Below are 19,488 nucleotides of genomic sequence, written 5' to 3'. Positions count from 1 at the left end.
ATCCTATGAGAATCCACTCTTGGTTCAGAAGGGGCAGGCTGGGGGGGTGGGGGGGGGCAGATGCAATCATCAAAGATTCTTCCTCTCAGTTTAGCTTTTTTATTAACCCTGATCTTCCATTATAAAATCAATATTAAGCATTGATTCTAAGACAGAAGAGTACTAAGAGCTAGGCAATGGGGCTTAAGTGACTTGCCCAGGGTCATACAGTTAAGAAGTATCCAAGGGTAGATTTGAACCCAGGATGACTTCCCATCTCCAGGCCTGGCTCTATCCACTGACCAATTAGCTGTCCCCAGTGTTACTTTTCCATTTAATGTCCTTAGAAACAATCAGGTTAATATGATTGTGAAGTGACTAGACTCATCTGAAACAAATATTTATTTAGCGGCTGATTGTATACAGGACTGACGGTACAAAGATGAGCAAAGTTTGAGCCTGGTTGGGATGCAAGAATAGAATATAATAAGGGTAAAACAGGTTGGACTAGGAGAGTAGCAAAGGAGAGCTCAGGGGAGAGCTTTGGAAAACCTAAAGAGGAAAAAGTCCATTTTGAGCTGGGCATGTAAAGGAAGACTTCATGGAGGAGGTGACCGCTGAGCCTTTTAGGAAAGGAGAAGAAGAAAGCACCCCAAGCACTGGTGACCAACACCCATGCAGGTGAAGAGGAAGAGGAGAGAGATTTCGTAGAGATGCCAAAAGTTCATATGACTACTTGTGTTTATCGTCATCCCTCTGCTTTTTTGAGTCTCGTTCTTTGCTCCTATCTCTTCTCTCTCGGTCTTTTCTCTCTCGGCCCCTGTTCCTCTCATCTCTGAAATCTCTTTCTCTTTCCCTCTCATTCTCATCCCAGGACCTGGTGGTCTCCCTTTCTTGCCGTCTCTTCTCTCGGCCTCTGTCATGGTCTCTGGCCCTCCAGTCCCAGGTTCTATCTCGGGACCATTCTCTCCTTTCTCTCTGCCCCTCTCCATAGAAGTCACTTTTGAAAACTGGCAAGTTAATGGGTTTTCTAAAAGGCCGGTCACGTCCCCCAAACCTCAGTTGCCCAGATTCCTTTTTTCCACCAAACCCTCCTCCAAGCCTCCGAGGGATCCACCCTTTAAGGATTCTTTCCAGCTCATAGTCGACAAAGATCTCATGCTGATCAATAACCAGTCCGTTGGCATCTCGGTAAGCTTTCAACAGCGATCGCTCCTCTTTGTACTCAATAAAAGCATAGCGCTTTGAAAAGCCTGTGACCACATCCCGGACCAGCCGCAGCTTCCTGATGTCACCATATCTGCTGAAGACGTCTTTCAGCTTTTCTTCTGTTGTCTGCAAGTTCAGCCTGCCCACAAAGAGAGTGAGGTGGGGATCCCCAGACACCCCTTTGTTGGGAACATAGCGGGCCAGCATTGCCCTCCAGATGGCTCGGTCATGGGGCTCTTCATCCGTCCCATCGATGCTCCCAGCCTTGAGAGGATCATACTCTTTGGCAATGGGCATCCACTCATTCATTCTCTAGAAAAGCGGGAGACAGTGAGTGTACCTGTGTCTGATGAGCATCAGCATCTGAGGAGGCCGGAAACTATCCACAGCATTTGTTGAGCCAACCAGCCAAAACCCAGATCCCCTACATTGGGTTCCCTAAGAATGGTTCTGCGGCTCCTAGTAATACTAGTAGTAAGGTTTGCAAAGCACTTCAAGGATTTTCCTCTGTGATCCTCACAGTACTCCTATGGGGCAGAACTGCAAGTATGATTACCCCCATTTTGCAGGGGGTGGATCTGAGGCTCACGAGTGTGTCTGAGGCAAGATTCACACCCAGGTCCCTCCTGCCCACATCTAACAAGCCTTCCACTCCATGGCACTGGATAAGCTGGATAAGACTACAACCCTGATGTACAGTAATTCTAGCTCTATACCCTGCTTCGGGCAGGGATCAGGCTTAGGCCAGCCCCGAGCTGGGGGGTGGTCTAGGCTGAATAGTCAACTCTCAGAAGCTGGCGATCACTTTCTGCCTTGAAGAAGGAGAATTAATTGCAATGGTAATTTCTCCCCAGCAAGCCTGCATTGCAGATGACATTCTTTCAGATACATGGTAATTAATTCATAGGAATCCTTATTGGAATAATAAAGTGCCTGCCAACATTTCAGATCCTGCCAATGCTTATGTAACCCTCTAGCAACTACAGAGCCAAAAGTGAAATAGGCTTTTAAAAAATGGGCTCTGCAAAGCAAGCAGAACAGTTCACTATTCCTACCAGCATCCTCCTGCAATACATCCTGAAAAGTCACTTTCCCTGGGGCTATCCCCCCCAAAAACACCTTGATGGACTGTCTGTCCCTCTTCCCTGCCCCCCCCCAATCTCTACCTTAGGAGGGTAAAAACAATTCTGCCCATATAGGTTTAAAGGGCATGTTACTTTGTTGTGGGGACTGATGGGGGGGGGGGGGGCACAATATTGTTTAGGTGAAGTAACCTAATGTCATACAAAACTACAAGGCAGTTATGAACAAATTAAAAATACTGACTGGGCTGACCAATAAATTATGTACATGAAATCCTCAGGGACCTGGAACTGGTTCACCTTTGTATGGCAAAAAGAGTTCATTTGTCATGACTACCCAATAAGGTAGTGTGGTGGAGGTCAAAGAGTTAGGAGTTCTGGGTTCGAATTCAGACATGGGTACTTCTTAAAATTCTGAAGACACCTAGAGACTTCAGAGAGACTGATAGGCCTCAGATCATGCATGCTATATGAAGATCAGATGAAGGTCTGAAGTCAACTATGCAGAAAGGAAGTCAAGAGTTCTCCTGCTTGGCCCCCAGAGGGCACAAAACTTAAGCAAATGCTCATAGTTGGGTTTCTGGTTAATACTAACAAAGCAATCCAGAAATGGACTGGGCTGCCTAGGGAGGCAAAGGGCTCCCTCCCATTGGAGGATTCCAAGCAAAACCTGACCACCATTTGTGTAAGGTAAGAGAAGGAATTCTTCAAGTGCAGATTAGACTAGATACCCTCCAAGTTCCCTGTGCCAACTCTGTGATTCTGAAGGGAAAAAAATTACAGGTTTTGATAGCCTTAGTTTCCTTTCTTATAAAATAAAGGGGTTAGACTAGATTCTGTACAAAGGCCTGGCAGCAAAATGACAATGTGCTCCCAGCAGAAGGTGGGGGGCCTCATGTACTTTGGGGTTTTAAGTGTGGCCAGGGCTGGAGACAGCCAAAGACCCACAGCAAGCTTTCAGGAAGTAGAATGAGTCTGTTTCTTAGTTGCTCAAACTTTTAAATAAAAGAAAGTAAACCTCCTGGAGAATGTAATTATCATACCTTCAGGCCAGCAGCTTGCCAAGCCCAACTAAGCAGCTACAGAAGATTTCAATTAAATTCAGAGCTGGTAGTCTAAAGCCTTCCTTTTACATCTGAAGAATAGGAGCCATAAAAAATTTAGGGCCTTGCCTATTTCCTTCTTTAAAAAAACAAACAACAAAAACATCTTGTCTTGGAATTGATACTGTCCATTCCAAGGCAGAAGAGGGGTAAGAGCTAGGCAACTGGGGTTAAGTGCCCCAGGGTCACAAGGCCAGGAAGTGTCTAAGGCTTCATTTGAACTCAGGACCTCCTGTCCCCAGGTCTGGCTCTCTAACCCTTGGCCCACCAACTCTCCCAGCTCTATTTGCTTCTTAAGTAACAAAGCTAGAATTGGAACCCCGGGACCCCGATGCCAGGTTGAGGTCTTTTGCTGTTAACACTACTTTGCCTCCACTATCCTAGCAGTCTGTCAGCAGGTCTCATATTCAGCATGTTGTCAAAGAAGATTCCAATCAGTCAGGAGGATGGACCACATGACCTTTTCAGTTCCCAAAATGATTAGTATTTGGATCTGGAAGGGGCCTATGAGATTATTTGTCAACCAGACAACAAGTATTTATTGAACTACTAACTGGTAGTTTTAGTGATATAGTGGATAGAGTGCTGAGCCAGAACACAGGAAGACCTGAATTCAAATGTGACTTCTGACACATCCTGGCTGTGTGATCCTGGGCAAGTCACTTCACTCTGGTAGCTTAGTTTTTTTCATCTATAAACCGAGCTGAAAAAGGAAATGGCAAACCACTCTATTATCTTTGCAATGGAATCATAAGAAGTTGGATAAGCCTGAACAACAAATAATACTAATTAGGAGCTCTTCAGGAGCTGGGTCATCTTACTTGGCATCCCCTCACTGCCTGGATTATGAAAAGAGCCTGATAAATATTTGACCAGTCTGCATTCCAGCTAGGGAGAGCCTCTGAAGAAGGAAAAGGAAGGATGCAGTGTCTTGTACAGGGGTAGCCAACAAGCCTCGGTTTGGCTGGAATACAGTGGATGATGCAATGTACAAAGTCTAGAATGCTAGGCTGGAGCCAGGTGGTGGCGGGTGTTAACTGGATCCTAAAGGCGACAGGAAGCCACTGGGATTTTCCAAGCAGGGAAATCAATCACATAAACAGATTAGCTTTTTAGTAATATCACAGTAATACACAGAACAGTAGCACTGAGTAAATAATTGTGGCTGGCTTGATCGCCTGGGCTGCGGCGATGGTGGAGATTCTTAAAGCCAGGAGACCAATAAGAGCTATTGCAAAGGTCCAGATGAGAGGAAATGAAGGCCAAAACATGGGAATGGCTGTGTCTCCGCAGAGAAAAGAGGGCAGATGTGAGAGAAGCCTCATGGCTTGGGAAAACTAAAAGTCTCTCTCTTTAAATGTCCTATTAAAAAAAAAGTGACTTTTTCTGACTCCCTGGAGTTCCTCCAGTGTGCCCCGTCAGTCTCCTCAGCTAGAGAAACCCAAGCAGGGGACCACGTGCATACCTTGCAGGCTGTGCTCTCCACGCCCTCCGGGAGAGCGGCGCCTGCGTGGTCCAACCCCTCTCGGGATCTCCTAGGCCAACCGCGAGCAGGGGAGGGCCAGAGCCAAAGCCGGAACTCCATGACGGAGCATGCGCATTTGGCCACCGGGAAGCTAGGTTTCCCTGCCCAGAACCGCCCAAAAACAATCTCTCCGCCTCTCTTAGCCCGGGGCCTTAGCTTCGCCATTTCCCTGGGAGGCTGCCTTGCACATCGGGTCTCCGACCCACCCCAGCCCGGGCATCCGAGCTCAAACAAGGCCGCCGCCTTTGCCAATATCCAACATGGCGGCCAGTGCCCACGGTCGTATAAAAATGGCTTTGGGGATGGGGCAAAATGGGTCTGGTACTAGGCACATACCCCCCCCCCTTTCCTCCTTCCCCAAGCAGTCGCCTCAACTTACCCTCCACCAGAATCCAGGCTCGCTCTTTAACTGAGGACTTGGCCCACCTCCAACTTCCGGGAAGCCGCGCGCGAAACTTGATGTTGGGTGCGGCCGATTTGCTGCTACAGATTACTGCCTCCCTCCTTTAAAAAAGAAAAAAAAAGTCTTACACATATATATTATTCCAAGTTAAGAAATTAATTGTATTATACTTAAAAAGTGGAGAATAGCATTTTCTGATCTTTAAAACGAAGGAAAAGTTCTTTTTTTGTGCCAAAATAATTTTTAGCAAAGCGTGTGCGGGAATGTGCTGTTTCGAAAGCGCTGATAGGATGGTGAGCACGTGGAGTAGGGCGTGCGCCCAAGCAGGAGGAGGGCTATTTCCCTCTGCCCTCCCCTCCACCCCACCTCCCGTTAGTCCATACTCCCCATCTTCTGCTGGCAAGGGAGGATGGAGCGGGATATGGAGTTAAGCAGAGGGGAAGGAATCTTTGGACTAGGCAAGGATCTTTGTGGTCATTTAGGCCAAGCTGTTTTACAGATGAGGAAACTGAGTGGAAGTGACTTGTCCAGTGGTCATCCAAGACTCAAACACTAGGTCATAATATTATAGAATCAAATCTGGGTAAAAAGTACCCCCCAAAAGGATCATCTAGTTAAGTCTCCCATTTTGTAAAGCAAGAAACAGGCTCCCTTGGGTTTAATTAATTAATTAATTAAAAAGTATGGGTAGCCATAGGTTAGCTGAGTCCAAAATCCAGGGCTTTTTCTGCTTTAACACCCAATCTCCTCATTTTAGAGATGGGAAACTGAGGCCTAGGAAGGACCAGTGATTTCTCTGAAGTTACTCAGCTACACAGTGGCAGAACTGGGGTTCCTAGTTGTCTTTTTGATTGTAGTCAAAGCAGTGTTCCTGGTAGTCCTCATCATAACATAACTAGTAGTAATAGTAGTAGTAGAGGCAGCTAGGTGACTCAGTGGGCCTGGAATCAGGAGAACCTGAGTTCAAATAAAACCTCAGACACTTATTAGCTGTGTGGACCTGGAAAGTCACTTAACCTCTTTACCTTAATTCCTTGAGGGAGGAAATTACAAATCACTCTAATATCTTTGCCATGAAAACCTCATGGATAGTTTGGATCATGGGGTGGCAAAGAATTGGAAAGAACTGACCAACAAATAATAAGTAGTAGCAATAGTAGTAAAGAATAGCTAGTATGTATAAACAGGCATATCTCCTTATTGTGCTTTCTAGACAATTATAAGATTGGTTTTTGTTGTTTGTTTTTTAAACAAATTGAAAGTGTAAAAACAGGTAGGTAGTTCAATGGATTGAGAGCCAGGGCTAGAAACAGAAGGTCCGGGCTCACCTCTGGCCCCAGATACTTCCTAGCTTTATGACCCTGAGCAAGTCACTTAACCCCCATTGCCTAGTCTTTGCCTGTCTTCTGCCTTGGAGCCAATATACAGTATTGATTCTGAGAGAGAAAGTAAGATTTAAAAAGAGAGTGTGGCAATTCTGAGCCTAGCAAGTCTAGCAGTGCCATTTTCCAAGAGCCTGTACCTACTTCATGTCTCTGTGTCACATTTTGGTACTTCGCAAAATATTCCAAACCTTGTGATGATTATATCTGGTATGGTGATCTATGATCAGTGATCTTTGACATCCATTATAATTCTTTTGGCATCCCACGAACTGCCCATATAAAATAAATATTGTGTGTGTGTTCTGACTGCTTCACTGACTGGCTCTTCCTAGTGTCTCCCTTTCCTCTGGCTTCTCCATTCCTTGAGACACAATAATATTAAAGAATATTATGTAAACTGAGCTGATAAAGCAGCATCAGGGTATAGGATTAACTCCAATTCTGAAGGCAATTCTACTTTGGGCAAAATGCCATCAAATAGCATTCCGTATGCTACAAAGAAATCTTATATGAAAGGAAGAGCCGATTGGTGCAGCAAACTTCGCTACTGGCTTATTTTAAGAAATGGCCATAGCCACCCAGACCTTCAGCAGCACCAGTCAGTCAACAGCCATCAGTACTGAGGCAAGAGCCAACCACCACCACCAGCATAAAGGACACAACTCTCAGCAGGTTCAGAGGCTGGTTGGAATTTTTTAGCAAAAAAAGTATTCTAAGTTATGCATGTTTTTAAAGCATAATACTATTACCCTCTTAATAGAGCACATTATAGTATGAACTTTTATATGCGCTGGAAAATCAAAAAATTTATGTGACTCCCATTATTTGAGTAGTCACTTTATTGCAGTGGTCTGGAACCGAACCCTCAATATCTCTGAGGTTTGCCTGTAATGCTTTAAGATTTATAAGCAGGTTGGGAAGACTTCTATAATTTTATTAAGACATACAAGGATGTCCACTTCTCTTATAGATAGGAATAACAAAAGAAAAGGGAAATGACTGGCCTAAACTTTTCAACTCAATCAGGTGGAATAATATTCATTTTCAATTAGTACATTTAACAAATAATTTGAGAAAGACTTGCCTGAGCTCTGAACTGGGTTGGAGGGAAAACCCCTAGATTTAGAGGAATTTACTAATAATGTGACCTGAGGCAAATCCCTTCATCTCAGGCCTCAGATGTCCTTTTTGTTAAAATGAGTCTAAATCTCTGAAAGGTAAAAACTTTTCACTCTCAGGAATCACTGCCTTATTTCCTTTGGAAATACTAATTAACTAGTTAACATTGGTTCATATCTCCTTAGCTTCTCTGTATCTGTTAGAGTTTACAAAGCCTCCCTTCTCTTAACTTGCTAAGGACATCACTTATTATCTTGGCCTTTGTCTCTCTAATAATATGTATTGTGGCCTCAACCTGATGGAAAGCCAGTCAACAGTCACTTATTAACCAATTACTTGGATTTTATTTTTCAAAAATCCTTACATTCTATCTTAGAATCAGTACTTTTTATCTGTTCCCAGGTAGAAGAGAGGGCTAGACAGTTGGGGGTTAAGTGACTTGTCCAGGGTCACAGAGCTAGGACATGTCTGAGGCCAGATTTGAACCTAGGACCTCCCATCTCTAGCCCTGACTCACAATCCACTGAGCTACCTAGCTGCCCTCAAACATTTTAAATTTTAAAAACAAACCAGTATAGATGGGGCACAAGTGGTCTAGGGAAGAAAAATAGATTTTTGAAGGATCAAGAGAGAAAAGATGTTTCTCCAAACTTTACATAGGTCTGCCTATTGCATTAGACCAGGACAGAGATGATGAGGGCTTAAAGCCAGCCTAAACTAGGGTGATAGCTGTGTGAGAGGAGACAAGGGGATGCAGAAGAGGTATATGATGGTAGAAATGTTAAGATTTGCCAACAGTCAGGCCTAGAAGAACATGCCAAGGTTGTATATGTGGATAATGGGAAGGATGTTGGTGGCCTCAGCAGTAATAGGGAAGTTCTATCAGGAAGGACAATGAGTCTTAGACATGATACATTTGAGATGCCTACAAGGCATCCAATTTAAGCTCTCTGATAGGCAGTTGCTGATGCAATATTGGAATTCAAGAAAGAGACTAGGTAAATTCATCCGGGAATCATCTCTATGGAGATGATAATTGAACCCATGAGAGCTGATGAGATTACCAGTACCTGTTTAAGAGAAAAGTGGTCCCAGGACAGAGATATGGAAGGGGGTGGGCAGTGCCAAGCCTGCAGAGAGCTCAAGAAAGATAAGGATTGAGAGATTACTGACACCTTTGGAGACAGCAGTGAATATGAAGTCAGATGCCAATTGCTAAGGGTTCAGAAGCAAATGAGAGAGAGGGAATCAATCAATCAACATACATTTATTAAGCACCCTCGGGATGCCAGACCCTTGGCTAAGCTCTGGGGCTTGTAAAGGTGAAAATTAAGGACAATAATTTTATGAAATTATGTGGTTGCCAATATTTATTATGTCTAGAGTCAGACATTTATTTAGAAAATAGAGGAAACAATAAAGTGGAGAGACTTGAAGGGGATAGAAAAGTTATCTATCTTATCGTCATCCAGGCAGAGATTAATTAGCTCTTAACCAGGAAGGCCAGTACTGAGTAGTGATATGATCTCCTCCAAGATGGAAGCTAGTCCCTTCAGAAACCAGGAAAGGAGTCAGCCTTTCACTCACCAGTGAAGTAGTCCAGGAGTCAGAGTCCAAGTTGAAGCCAAGCTCCAAGCCCACAATCCAAGCCACAGTCTCCAGCAAAGTTCCCTCAAAGACTATCTCCAGGAGACACTCTCTTCCGACTATATTCTCAAAGACAGTCTGCCTCAAGCCAAAGGATTTTGTGGCTTTTATGGTGGCTCCTTGTCCCTTACCCTCTTCACAGGGGCCAATTACAGTTTCTAAATTGTCTAGCTCTGCCCAGGGGGCAGTGTCTGTGGGGTCAACTTCTCACCTTCTGAAGCTTAAGTTCTTATCTAAGGGTGTGACTTTTCTAAAATTCACCTTCTGGAGAGGTGAAGGCTCATCCTGGCTGATTGAGTTTCTGAGGGTGTGAATTCATTAAGTGGTTTTGGAGCTCCTTCACCTAGTTTAAGCTTGTATTGATTCAATCAAAAGGTAGACAAAGGAGAGTTAATACCCTCTTCACAATCTAGTGAGGTACTTAAGTTAGTGTTAACTCAGGATAGACAATAGAGTAAAGAACTCTCTTTCACAGGACACAAAATGACAAAAATCAGTCTCTGCCCTTGAGGGTTCACATTCTAATAGAGGAGACAACATACAAGCAGCTTTGTACAAATAAGATAAACACAATGTTGAATAGAAATGATCTCAGAAGGAAGGCCCAAGTTTTATAGGAAATAAGAAAAGTCTTCTTGGCAGAAGGTAGGATTTAACCTGAGATTTGAAGGCAGCCAGGAGGTAGAGATAAGGAGAGAAAATTCAGGCATTGGAGACAGCTAGGTAACATAGTGGATAGAGCACCAAGCCTGGAGTCAGGAGAACCTGGACTCAAATCAAGCCTCAGACACTTCCTAGCTGTGTGACTCCATGCAAGTCACTTAATTCCAATTGCCTAGCCCTTATAGACCTTCTGCCTTAGAATAGTTACCTAAGAAGGTAAGGGTCAAAAAAAAGATTGACTAGAAAGTGGAGATATTAAGGACAATCTGCTAGAGAAGATGGAAGAGGGTGGTCTTAGAATAGTTACCTAAGAAGGTAAGGGTCAAAAAAAAAAGATTGACTAGAAAGTGGAGATATTAAGGACAATCTGCTAGAGAAGATGGAAGAGGGTGGTCTTAGAATAGTTACCTAAGAAGGTAAGGGTCAAAAAAAAAAGATTGACTAGAAAGTGGAGATATTAAGGACAATCTGCTAGAGAAGATGGAAGAGGGTGGTATGGGTGCCTATAGAGGGGTTTGTTTTGGCAAGAAGGGTCTCTTCTTGTGAAAGGAGGGTGAAAATACATGTCAAGGTCTTTGGCAGAGAAGTAGGGATTGTAGGCAGTGTCATGGGAGGCTAGAAGAGGAAAAAGATTTGGAAAAGCAACTGCAGAAAGGTAGTGAACTGATTATGGTAGGCCTTGATGAAGTATTGAGATGAGATAACATGAATTTATATTGTCTCTAGTCACAATTTGTAAAAGAGAAAATGGAACCAGCGATCAGTGAGGCCCCTACATTTCTGAAATTAGGACTTTAAGATTGAGAGTTGGGGGGCAGCAAGGTGATAGAGTAAGGCCTAGAGATGGCAGGTCTTGGGTTCAAATATGGTCTCAGACACTTTCTAGCTGTGTGACCCAGGGTAAGTCACTTAAACCCCCATTGTTTAGCTCTTACTGCTTCTTCTTCTTCCTTGGAACCAATACACAGTATTGATCCTTTAAAAAGAATTTGGTTTTTTAAATAACAAATTTCCACAGGAGTTTTCCAAAGTTATATAATCAAATTTGTCTCCCTCTTTTCCTCTCTGCCCCATCCCAGAGATGGCAAACAATTCAATCAGAGTTATACATGTATTGTCACACAAAACAATATTTCCATCTTATTCATTTTTGTAAGCAAATAATCATATAAAACAAAACCCCAAATAAACAAGAGATAAATCATGTTTCCATCTGTATTCTTACTCCAACAATTCTTTCTCTGGGGGTGGATAGCATTCTTTTTTTCATAAGTCCATCAGAATTGTTTTGGATCATTGTATTGCTATTCATAACAAAGTCTATCACATTCGATCATTCCAAATATTGCTATTATTGTGTATTCTGTGTATTCTTTCAATTTTTATTTTGCCATGTTGTTCAAGAATATCAGGGCACTGGAATGACCTCCAGGAAGTGATGCAGAGCGAAAGGAGCAGAAACAGGAAAACATTATACACAGAGACTGATACATTGTGGTACAATCGAAGATAATGGACTTCTCCATTAGTGATAATGCAATGTCCCTGAACAATCTGCAGGGATCTAAAAAACACTATCCACAAGCAGAGGATAAAATGTGGGAGTAAAAACACCGATGAAAAGCAACTGCTTGACTACAGGGGTGGAGGGGATATGACTGAGGAGAGACTCTAAATGAACACTCTAATGCAAATACCAACAACATGGAAATGGGTTCAAATCAAGAACACATGTGATACCCAGTGGAATCGCGCGTCAGCTATGGGAGAGGTGGGGGGGGGGGGAAGGGGAGGAAAAGAAAATGATCTTTGTTCCCAATGAATAATGTTTGGAAATGACCAAATAAAATAATGTTTTAAAAAGAAGAATATCAGGGCAGTTTTCTTTGATAATTTCTTGTACTTTAATGTTTGGGGGTTTTTTTGCCCTGACTTTTGGGTAGTATTATAAATAAATCGTCTCTCCTGGATTGAGAGCCAGATCTAGAGATGGGAGGTCTTAGGTTCAAATCTAGCCTCAGACACTTCCTAGCTATGTAACCCTGGGCAAGTCACTTCACCCCCATTTCCTAGCCCTTACCATACTGACTCCAAGACAGAAGGTGAGAGATTTTTTAAAAAATTGTCTCTCCTGGATCTATTTTCCAAGTCAGTTGTTTTTTCAGCGAGATATTTCATGTTTTCTTCTTTTTCATTCTTTTGATTTTTGTTTCTTTTCTTGATGTCTTATGAAGTCATTAGCTTTTATTGGCCCAATTCTAATTTTTAAGAAATGAATTTCTTCCATGGCCTCCTTTGATCCTCCTTTTCCATTTGGTCCATTCTACTTTTCATGGAACTCTTCATTTTTGGTTTTTTGCCTCTTTTTCCAGTAGGTCAATTCTGTTTTTTAAAAAAAGTCTTTTCTTCACTGGATTCTTGTCCTTTTCCCTAGTTGACCAATTTTGCTTTTTAAATTGTTATTTTCTTTTTGCATTGTTTTTATTTCTTTTTCCCATTTTTCTTCAACCTGTCTTATTTGATTTTTTAATTCATTTTTTAGTTCTTCCAGCTCCTGAGGCCAATTCCCATTTTTCTTTAAAGTTTTACATGTAGTTGCTTGGATCTCACTGACCCCTATCTTCCTCTTTGTCTTGCTAGAAAGTTTCTAGGGTTGAGTGTTTCTTTTTCTCTTTGCTTATTTTTTTCAGCCTTTTAATGCCTATGGACTGGGAGTTCTGAAAGGTGATGATTCTGTCTCTTCTGCTGATGGCTTGTAGTACTCAGAACTCTTGATATTTTGCCCTAGAGCTAAGGTCTTTATCATAGTGTAGGCTTAAAAGGGCCTCCCTGTGAGCTGGTGCCACAACCTGAAACTTCAAGGGGTGGGTCTAGGGTGTGGGGTGCTTTGTTGTTGGTGTAGACAGGGTCTTGGGATGCTGATATTGTGTATGTAGTTTGCCTGCACTCCTCTGTGTGCAGCTTTGCTTCCATTTCTCCCTTATCCCATGAAAATCAACTCTTTCTGCCTACCTTTCAGGTTGTGTTCAGCAGTAGAAACCCCTCACTCAGTCTTGCTATTGGTTTTTGACTCCCATCATTTTGAGATATTTTTTAAAGATTGGTTTGGAAGAATTGTTTATAGTGGTTTCAGCTTTTACTGCTACCAAGCCACCATCTTGGCTTTTCCCGTGCCACACACAGTATTGATTCTAAGGCAGAAACTAAGGATGGGTTTTTTTTTAATGTTTAAATAGGAGCAACTAGGTAGCACCTGGGTTGAGAGCTCCAGGCCTGGAGTTGTAGACACTTCCTAGATGTGTGATCCTAGGCAAATCACTTAACCTCCATTGTCTATCCCTTATCACCTCGTATTAATTCCAAGACAGAAGGTAACAATTTAAAAAAGAAAAAGAAAAGATTTAGAGTTAAAAGGAAACTCACAACTCCTTAAAAATCTTGACCCTAAAACTAACGAGATCTGTGAACTTGGGCCTCTCCCTTGAGAGTCAATGTAGCCTAGTGGACAGAGTGTGTCTAGTTTCTGATCCTACTACAGGCATTTGAACTGGGCCCCCTAATTCTGGCTTAGAGCCAACTAGTGTTCTCAGTGGTGGCATCTGCCTTTATGCCTTCACCAATTCACTCACTCAATGCTTCCTCAGTCACTAGGACTTGCCTTCCCTTTTCTGTGCTATATGATGGCCACCATTCAATGGCTTCTACTCAGAAGGAGGCATCAGGATGTGCTGAGTCAAATACTTCTATATGCCCAGCTTAGCAGGGCACTGGTTGGAGATCCTTTGAAACTACTACAAGGCAGAACCTTCCATGATGAATGGAGCAATCATAATTGACATAATCAATCTGATAGTAATCAATGATTAATTAGCTTCATACAGACGATGTCATGGAAAAAATACTGGATTTGGTGTTAGAGGGTCTGCTTTTCATGATGACCTTTCTGGAGCACCAAAGACCTTTGGGCCTTTCCATTCTCTGTGAAGCTGAACCGACTTGTAGCTGTATTATCTCCGTTGTTAAGCAGGATTAGTTCCTCACGCAGGGGCATCTAGGTGGTGCAGTGGATAGAGTATTGGGCATGAAGTTAATAAGACTCATCTTCATAAGTTCAAACCTGAACCCAGACACTTCCTAGCAAGTCACTTCACCCTGTTTGCCTCAGTTTCCTCATCTGTAGAAAATGACCTGAAGAAAGAAATGACAAACTATTCTAGGATCTTTGCCCAAAAAGCCCCAAATGGAACCAGAGTTGGCCACAACTGAACAACAAAACTGCAGTATAAGAATAGGGACTGGCTTGCTGGGTGTATCCATTAACCCCGGGTTAAAGACTACACATCCCTCTTAGTATTATGCCCTTAACTAGTAAATGCTCCTTCATTCATTTATAGATAGGTGATATTGTGGAAATTACATTCTCACTCCGGCCTTCCCTCCACCTCCTTATAAAATAAGGGAGTTTCAAGGCATGATCTCTAGTAGGCCCTCTAGATTCATCAAAGCCAAAAAAAGTAGTAGGCTCTTGTCAATTAATCAATCAGAATTTATTAGGTTCTGTGCCAGGTACTTTAAGGCCCTGGAAATGCAAAGGCAGAAATTAAACAGTCCTACATTTAATGGGGTTACAAATTCAATTAGCATTAGAAAACATGTATGAAAAAATGTAGTCCCTCTTTCACAATAATTAGATTATTTTAAGCTTAGTGGGGCAATATAATGGCCCCAGAGTTCCACTGGATTCCCTCCTCTTTGGTTCTAGGGAGTTTATTTTAGATGAAAAACTAAAAGTGATTGACACAGCTACTCTGAACTCCCCTCACCTTCAAATAAAGGATATAAAAATAAATGATCATTTTGAGTGAGAAGACATATAGAACTGGAGGGATGAAGACTTCATATAGGAGGTGATACTTGAGCTGCAGTTTGAAGGAACCTAAGGATTTCTAGAGGCTTGAGGTGAGGAAAAACATTCCTGGCAAAGGGGACAGCCTTGGCAAAGGCATAGTGGTGAGTAAGGGATTAGGAATAACATTTCTCTATTTTCCCTCTTTTTTTAAAGCTGCTAAAAAAGTCATTTTGATTTGAGCAGTATTGATTTTAAGGTAAAGAGAGGTTAAGTGACTTGCCCAGGGTCACACAGTTAATATCTGAGATTAGATTTTAACCCAGGTCTTCTAGGCTCTAGGTTGAGGCTTTATCTATTGTCCACATCCCTGCCTTTATTTAGTCTAGAAAGGTATTTGGGGGGTATTTAGAGACTAGGTCCAGTGCTCTAAGTCCAGAGCTGAACACTGGAATTTGAATCCTGCTGGAGACACTACCTAGTTCTTTGACCCTTTTAAAATATTTTATTATTATTATTATTATTATTATTATTATTATTATTATTATTATATTCTCTCAGCCTTAGTTAGGGAATAGCAGCTGGGTGGGGCAGCTAGGTGGCAAAGTGGATAGAATTGCTGGGAGCCATCAGACCATGACGCCTTGACAGTCACATGTGGTAGCTGGGGAGACCACAGAGTGATCCTTGGTGAGATGTGACTGCCCACCCAACCCCCTTTTACATGACTTCTTTCATCAATGCCCCTTACCTATGAATTGACATGATTCCCCCTAGTCTCAAAAGAAATAATGCAAGAGCAAAACACCTGTACCCTAATTCCCCAAAGCATCACCAAAAGATAAGACCCTTAAACCCAATCCCCAAAAGACTATCATGGGTTAACTTTTATTTAGGTGCATAATTCCCAGTGAAACTGCAGCTATAGGCCAAGCCCAAAACTTTCTCATGAAGCCAGCACACAAATCAATCATAGAGGCCCATACAATACGTACAGGTACAGTACAGGTACACTAAGCTTCAATATGCTTCAGTAACTCAATTACACAAATCAGTAAGTCAAACTCCCTAGTAAGCCACCTGTGATGAAATCATTTATCTTGTGTGCAACCTTTATTCTGTCTGTAATTACAATACAAAAATATAGAATGTTAATCAAGTGATTTGTTAAAAGTTAATGAATCGGGGGCAGCTGGGTAGCTCAGTGGATTGAGAGCCAGGCCTAGAGATGGGAGGTCCTAGGTTCAAATCTGGCCTCAGCCACTTCCTAGCTGTGTGACCCTGGGCAAGTCACTTGACCCCCATTGCCTAGCCCTTACCACTCTTCTGCCTTGGAGCCAATATACAGTATTGACTCCAAGACGGAAGGTAAGGGTTTAAAAAAAAAAAGTTAATGTATCACTTTTCCAATTACCTCTCTTTGATTTTGTGTATCTGCATGCCAAGAAAATGGATATAAAAATAAATCCCAGGCCTGGGAATGTGGAGCAGCTCGGAGATGCAAATCAGTCCCATGGCTGTAATGATTAAGCTTTCTTCCATTTGTTATTTATTTTATGTTATCCATTTTGACTTATTGTTCATCACCTGCCGGGAACCCTGGAGTCCCGAGTGGGGCTGGACTCTGACCACGGCATAGAATGCTAGCCCTGGAATAGGAAGGACTTGATTTAAAATCAAGCCTTAGACACTTACTAGCTGTGTGACTGTGGACAAGTCACTTAACCTTATTTACCTCAGTTTCCTCAAATGAGCTGGAGAAGGAAATGACAAACAATTTCAGTCTCTTTGCCAAGAAATAGGGTCAAGAAGAGTCAGACAGAACTGAACAGAGGGGAAGCAATCTCAGAAGGGAGGCTTGGACAGTTGGGGGTAGCAGCTTCCAGAGCAGTTCTCTGTACCCCTGCTTTCCACCTTGAAATGTCCTGGCACTAGCAGTTTGTCCACTGCTTTGACTTGCCTCTATGTCTTCTTAAGGGACTTCAGAATAATTTCTTCTAGAGACTCCAAGTTCTCCTGTCTTAGGCAAGGTGACTCATTGCTAGTCATCGTCTTAATTTGCAGCCTGGACTTTAGCCAGGAGTGACATCTTGCTTCTATAAGACAGCCTGGTCCACTTTGTCCACCCAAAAGGGATGGCCACCCTTTCACCCTGGTAATGCTCAACAGAGCCCATGACTGACCCTGTCATGTTCCTGACTCCTGCTGCAACTATAAATCAGACAGAATCACATCTGGAATCAACACAGCTGGAAGTCTGACCTCCCAGGCCACCGGGTCCAACCCATACCTGAATGAGATCTCCCCTAGGTACACCCTTTGCCCAAGGTCTTCTGGTACCTCCCAAGGGAGCCCATTCCAGCTCTTCTACTTAGGGAATTTTCCCCTTACAATAAAGTCTCAGTTGTTTTTTTTTTTTTACAATTTTTACTCACTGTTCCTAGTTCTCCGCCCTCTAGGATCCCAGATTTAGAACTTGAAGAGTTCTAGAGGCTTTCTAGTACAACCCCTTCATTAATCTGGTGAGGAAAGGGAAACCCAGACATCTGAGGGGATTTACGCACCCTTAAATAGATAGGAAGTGGCACAAATAAACCCACTTCTTCTGACGTCAGGCCCAGAGGTCTTTCCACTGCCCTAGGGCCAAGTAGCACCTTCTTACATTTCAAAGATTTTGACAATTGTTATGTCTTTGATCCAAACAACCCCATGAGGTAGCACTACCTCCATTTTACAGATGGGGAAACTGAGGTTCAAAGAGGTCTTCATGTGCAGGCTAAAGGAGCACTTATTGGAGATATACTAGAAGGATCTGAGCAGTATAGAGGCAATGGTGTTGCTCAATGGATAGAGCACTGGACTTAGAGTTAGGAAGACCTGAAGTAAAATACAGCCTCAGACACTCACTGGGTGTGATAAGTCACTTAACTTGTCTGCCTCAATTTTCTCATCAGTAAAATGAAGATTAGGATACCTATCAGGATTGGTGTGAGGGTCAAATGAGATAATATTTGCAACTATCTAAAATAACAACTATCTCAAACTCATGCAAACTGCATCTTGTAAATCCTATTTGAACAATTCAAACAAAACTTTTTACTCTCCTATCGCTAATACAGAAAACCAAAACTAACTACATTAAAACTCAAAATCAATTTGCTATATACTAAATCTAAAGCTAGGAAAGGCCCTAGAAGTCATCTAAACCAATCCTGTCCTCTTATGGACTACCCTGCTTTGACTGATCCCTCTTCAGATATTCCCCTCCTCATCTAGCCCACACCATATCCCCAAAACATCCCCACTATAACTCATTAAGAAATCGCTGTATTCAGCATGGGTTGGACTCCATGGTCTGTGAGAGCTCTGATAACTCAAGAAATTCTGGGATTTCTGGCCAACAAACACCACTTATCCAGTCTTCTCTTTCCTGTTTTTTAAAATGGGGCCTTTAGCCTAGACTGGGGTTCCCACCGACTATCAAGGGGCCTAATGATAGATTTTGGGGGTCTGTGAACTTGGTTGGGAAAAAAAAGGCATCTTTCTTTTCTCTAACCTCCAAGTGAAATTTAGCATTTCCTTCAATTCTGATTAAAAATAAAAACGTGATTCTGAGAAGGGGTTCATGTGCTTCACTTGGACCAAGGTGTCCAGGACCCAAACCGCTAAAGACCTGTCTTCTCTGTGGACTCTGAAGATCTCTTATTCTGTATGCCCAAGCTTAGCACAAAGCAAAACCCTCAGAGTTTGCTTATGCACTGACCACAGATCCTCTGACGCTGAGAGGTGGCAATGAGCCTGGCTTCCCATCAGAGGAGAGACCAGAGCCCTCGACTCCTGGTCCTGGAAGCCTGGATGGGGGCCGTAGCAAAATCCAGAGAGGAAAGGGTAAACTTTAGGGGCCATCTAGCCCAACCCTCCCATTTAACAGATGAGAAAACTGAGGCCAGGGACATTCTCAGGTTTGCTCCCTCACTCAGCTAGTGCATAACAAAGCAAAGCCTTTATTTTCCAAATCCGGCCCATTTTTCCACCGCCCCAGGTGTTCTCGTGACCCCAGAGGATACACAGGAACCCAGATGTACACGCATATTTGAAAATAAGAGTTCTGTGGCTGGTCAGGCTGAATCTGGGAAGGAAAAAGTTAGGCGTCCTCCTCCACCCCCTCACCATGGGAACCTGGAGCCGCGTCCCGGTTACTAGGCGAGGAGCTGCTCCTCCCAGTCCGTTTCCGCTATTCCGAAGCGCCCCCCCTCCCCCACATCCTTACAGAGGTCACCCAGACTGGCAGGGGCGTCCTCTGCTCGGGTCTCACTTCCTTTAAGCCTCCAGTCACCCACATCCTCCAGACTTTTCCTTTCCACCCAGGAGGCCGGCTTGGAATCCCCTCCTCCTTCCGCCCAGGACCTCAGCCTTAACGGTTCTCAAGTCTCAGCCGGCCTTCCCCACTTCGGATCAGTTACCTTTGCCAGTCTAACTTTGCAGTAATCCCCTCTAGTTCCACCCCTCCGGCCTGCCCTGATTGGT

At 43.1% G+C, this 19,488-nt stretch overlaps 1 protein-coding gene across 3 annotated transcripts; it reads right to left on the bottom strand.

The window, feature by feature from the left end:
- Window positions 1-363: 363 nt before the first annotated feature.
- Window positions 364-19,423, bottom strand: SNRNP35 (small nuclear ribonucleoprotein U11/U12 subunit 35). Of its 3 annotated transcripts, none has more exons than XM_001375218.4 (3): window positions 19,232-19,423; window positions 5,278-5,402; window positions 364-1,500 (listed from the first exon to the last, which is right to left on the bottom strand). In XM_001375218.4, the coding sequence occupies exon 3, from the start codon at window positions 1,495-1,497 to the stop codon at window positions 712-714; it is 786 nt and encodes a 261-aa protein (XP_001375255.1). In that variant the 5' UTR covers window positions 1,498-1,500; window positions 5,278-5,402; window positions 19,232-19,423; the 3' UTR covers window positions 364-711. The 3 variants fall into 3 exon arrangements, with proteins under 3 accessions (XP_001375255.1, XP_056677860.1, XP_056677859.1); XM_056821882.1 differs by having other exon boundaries at window positions 19,302-19,419; XM_056821881.1 differs by having other exon boundaries at window positions 19,132-19,417.
- Between the last annotated feature and the right edge of the window lie 65 nt (window positions 19,424-19,488).

This window comes from Monodelphis domestica, chromosome 3 (genome assembly GCF_027887165.1).
Source record: "Monodelphis domestica isolate mMonDom1 chromosome 3, mMonDom1.pri, whole genome shotgun sequence".
Lineage (NCBI taxonomy): Eukaryota > Metazoa > Chordata > Mammalia > Didelphimorphia > Didelphidae > Monodelphis > Monodelphis domestica.
Note: the sequence above shows the minus strand (reverse complement) of the source record. Positions and strands in the feature narration are given on the sequence as shown.

What these genes read in the sequence shown, in the direction of transcription:
- SNRNP35 (XM_001375218.4), bottom strand. Translation starts at nt 1,497, where the DNA reads ATGAATGAGTGGATGCCCATTGCCAAAGAGTATGATCCTCTCAAGGCT.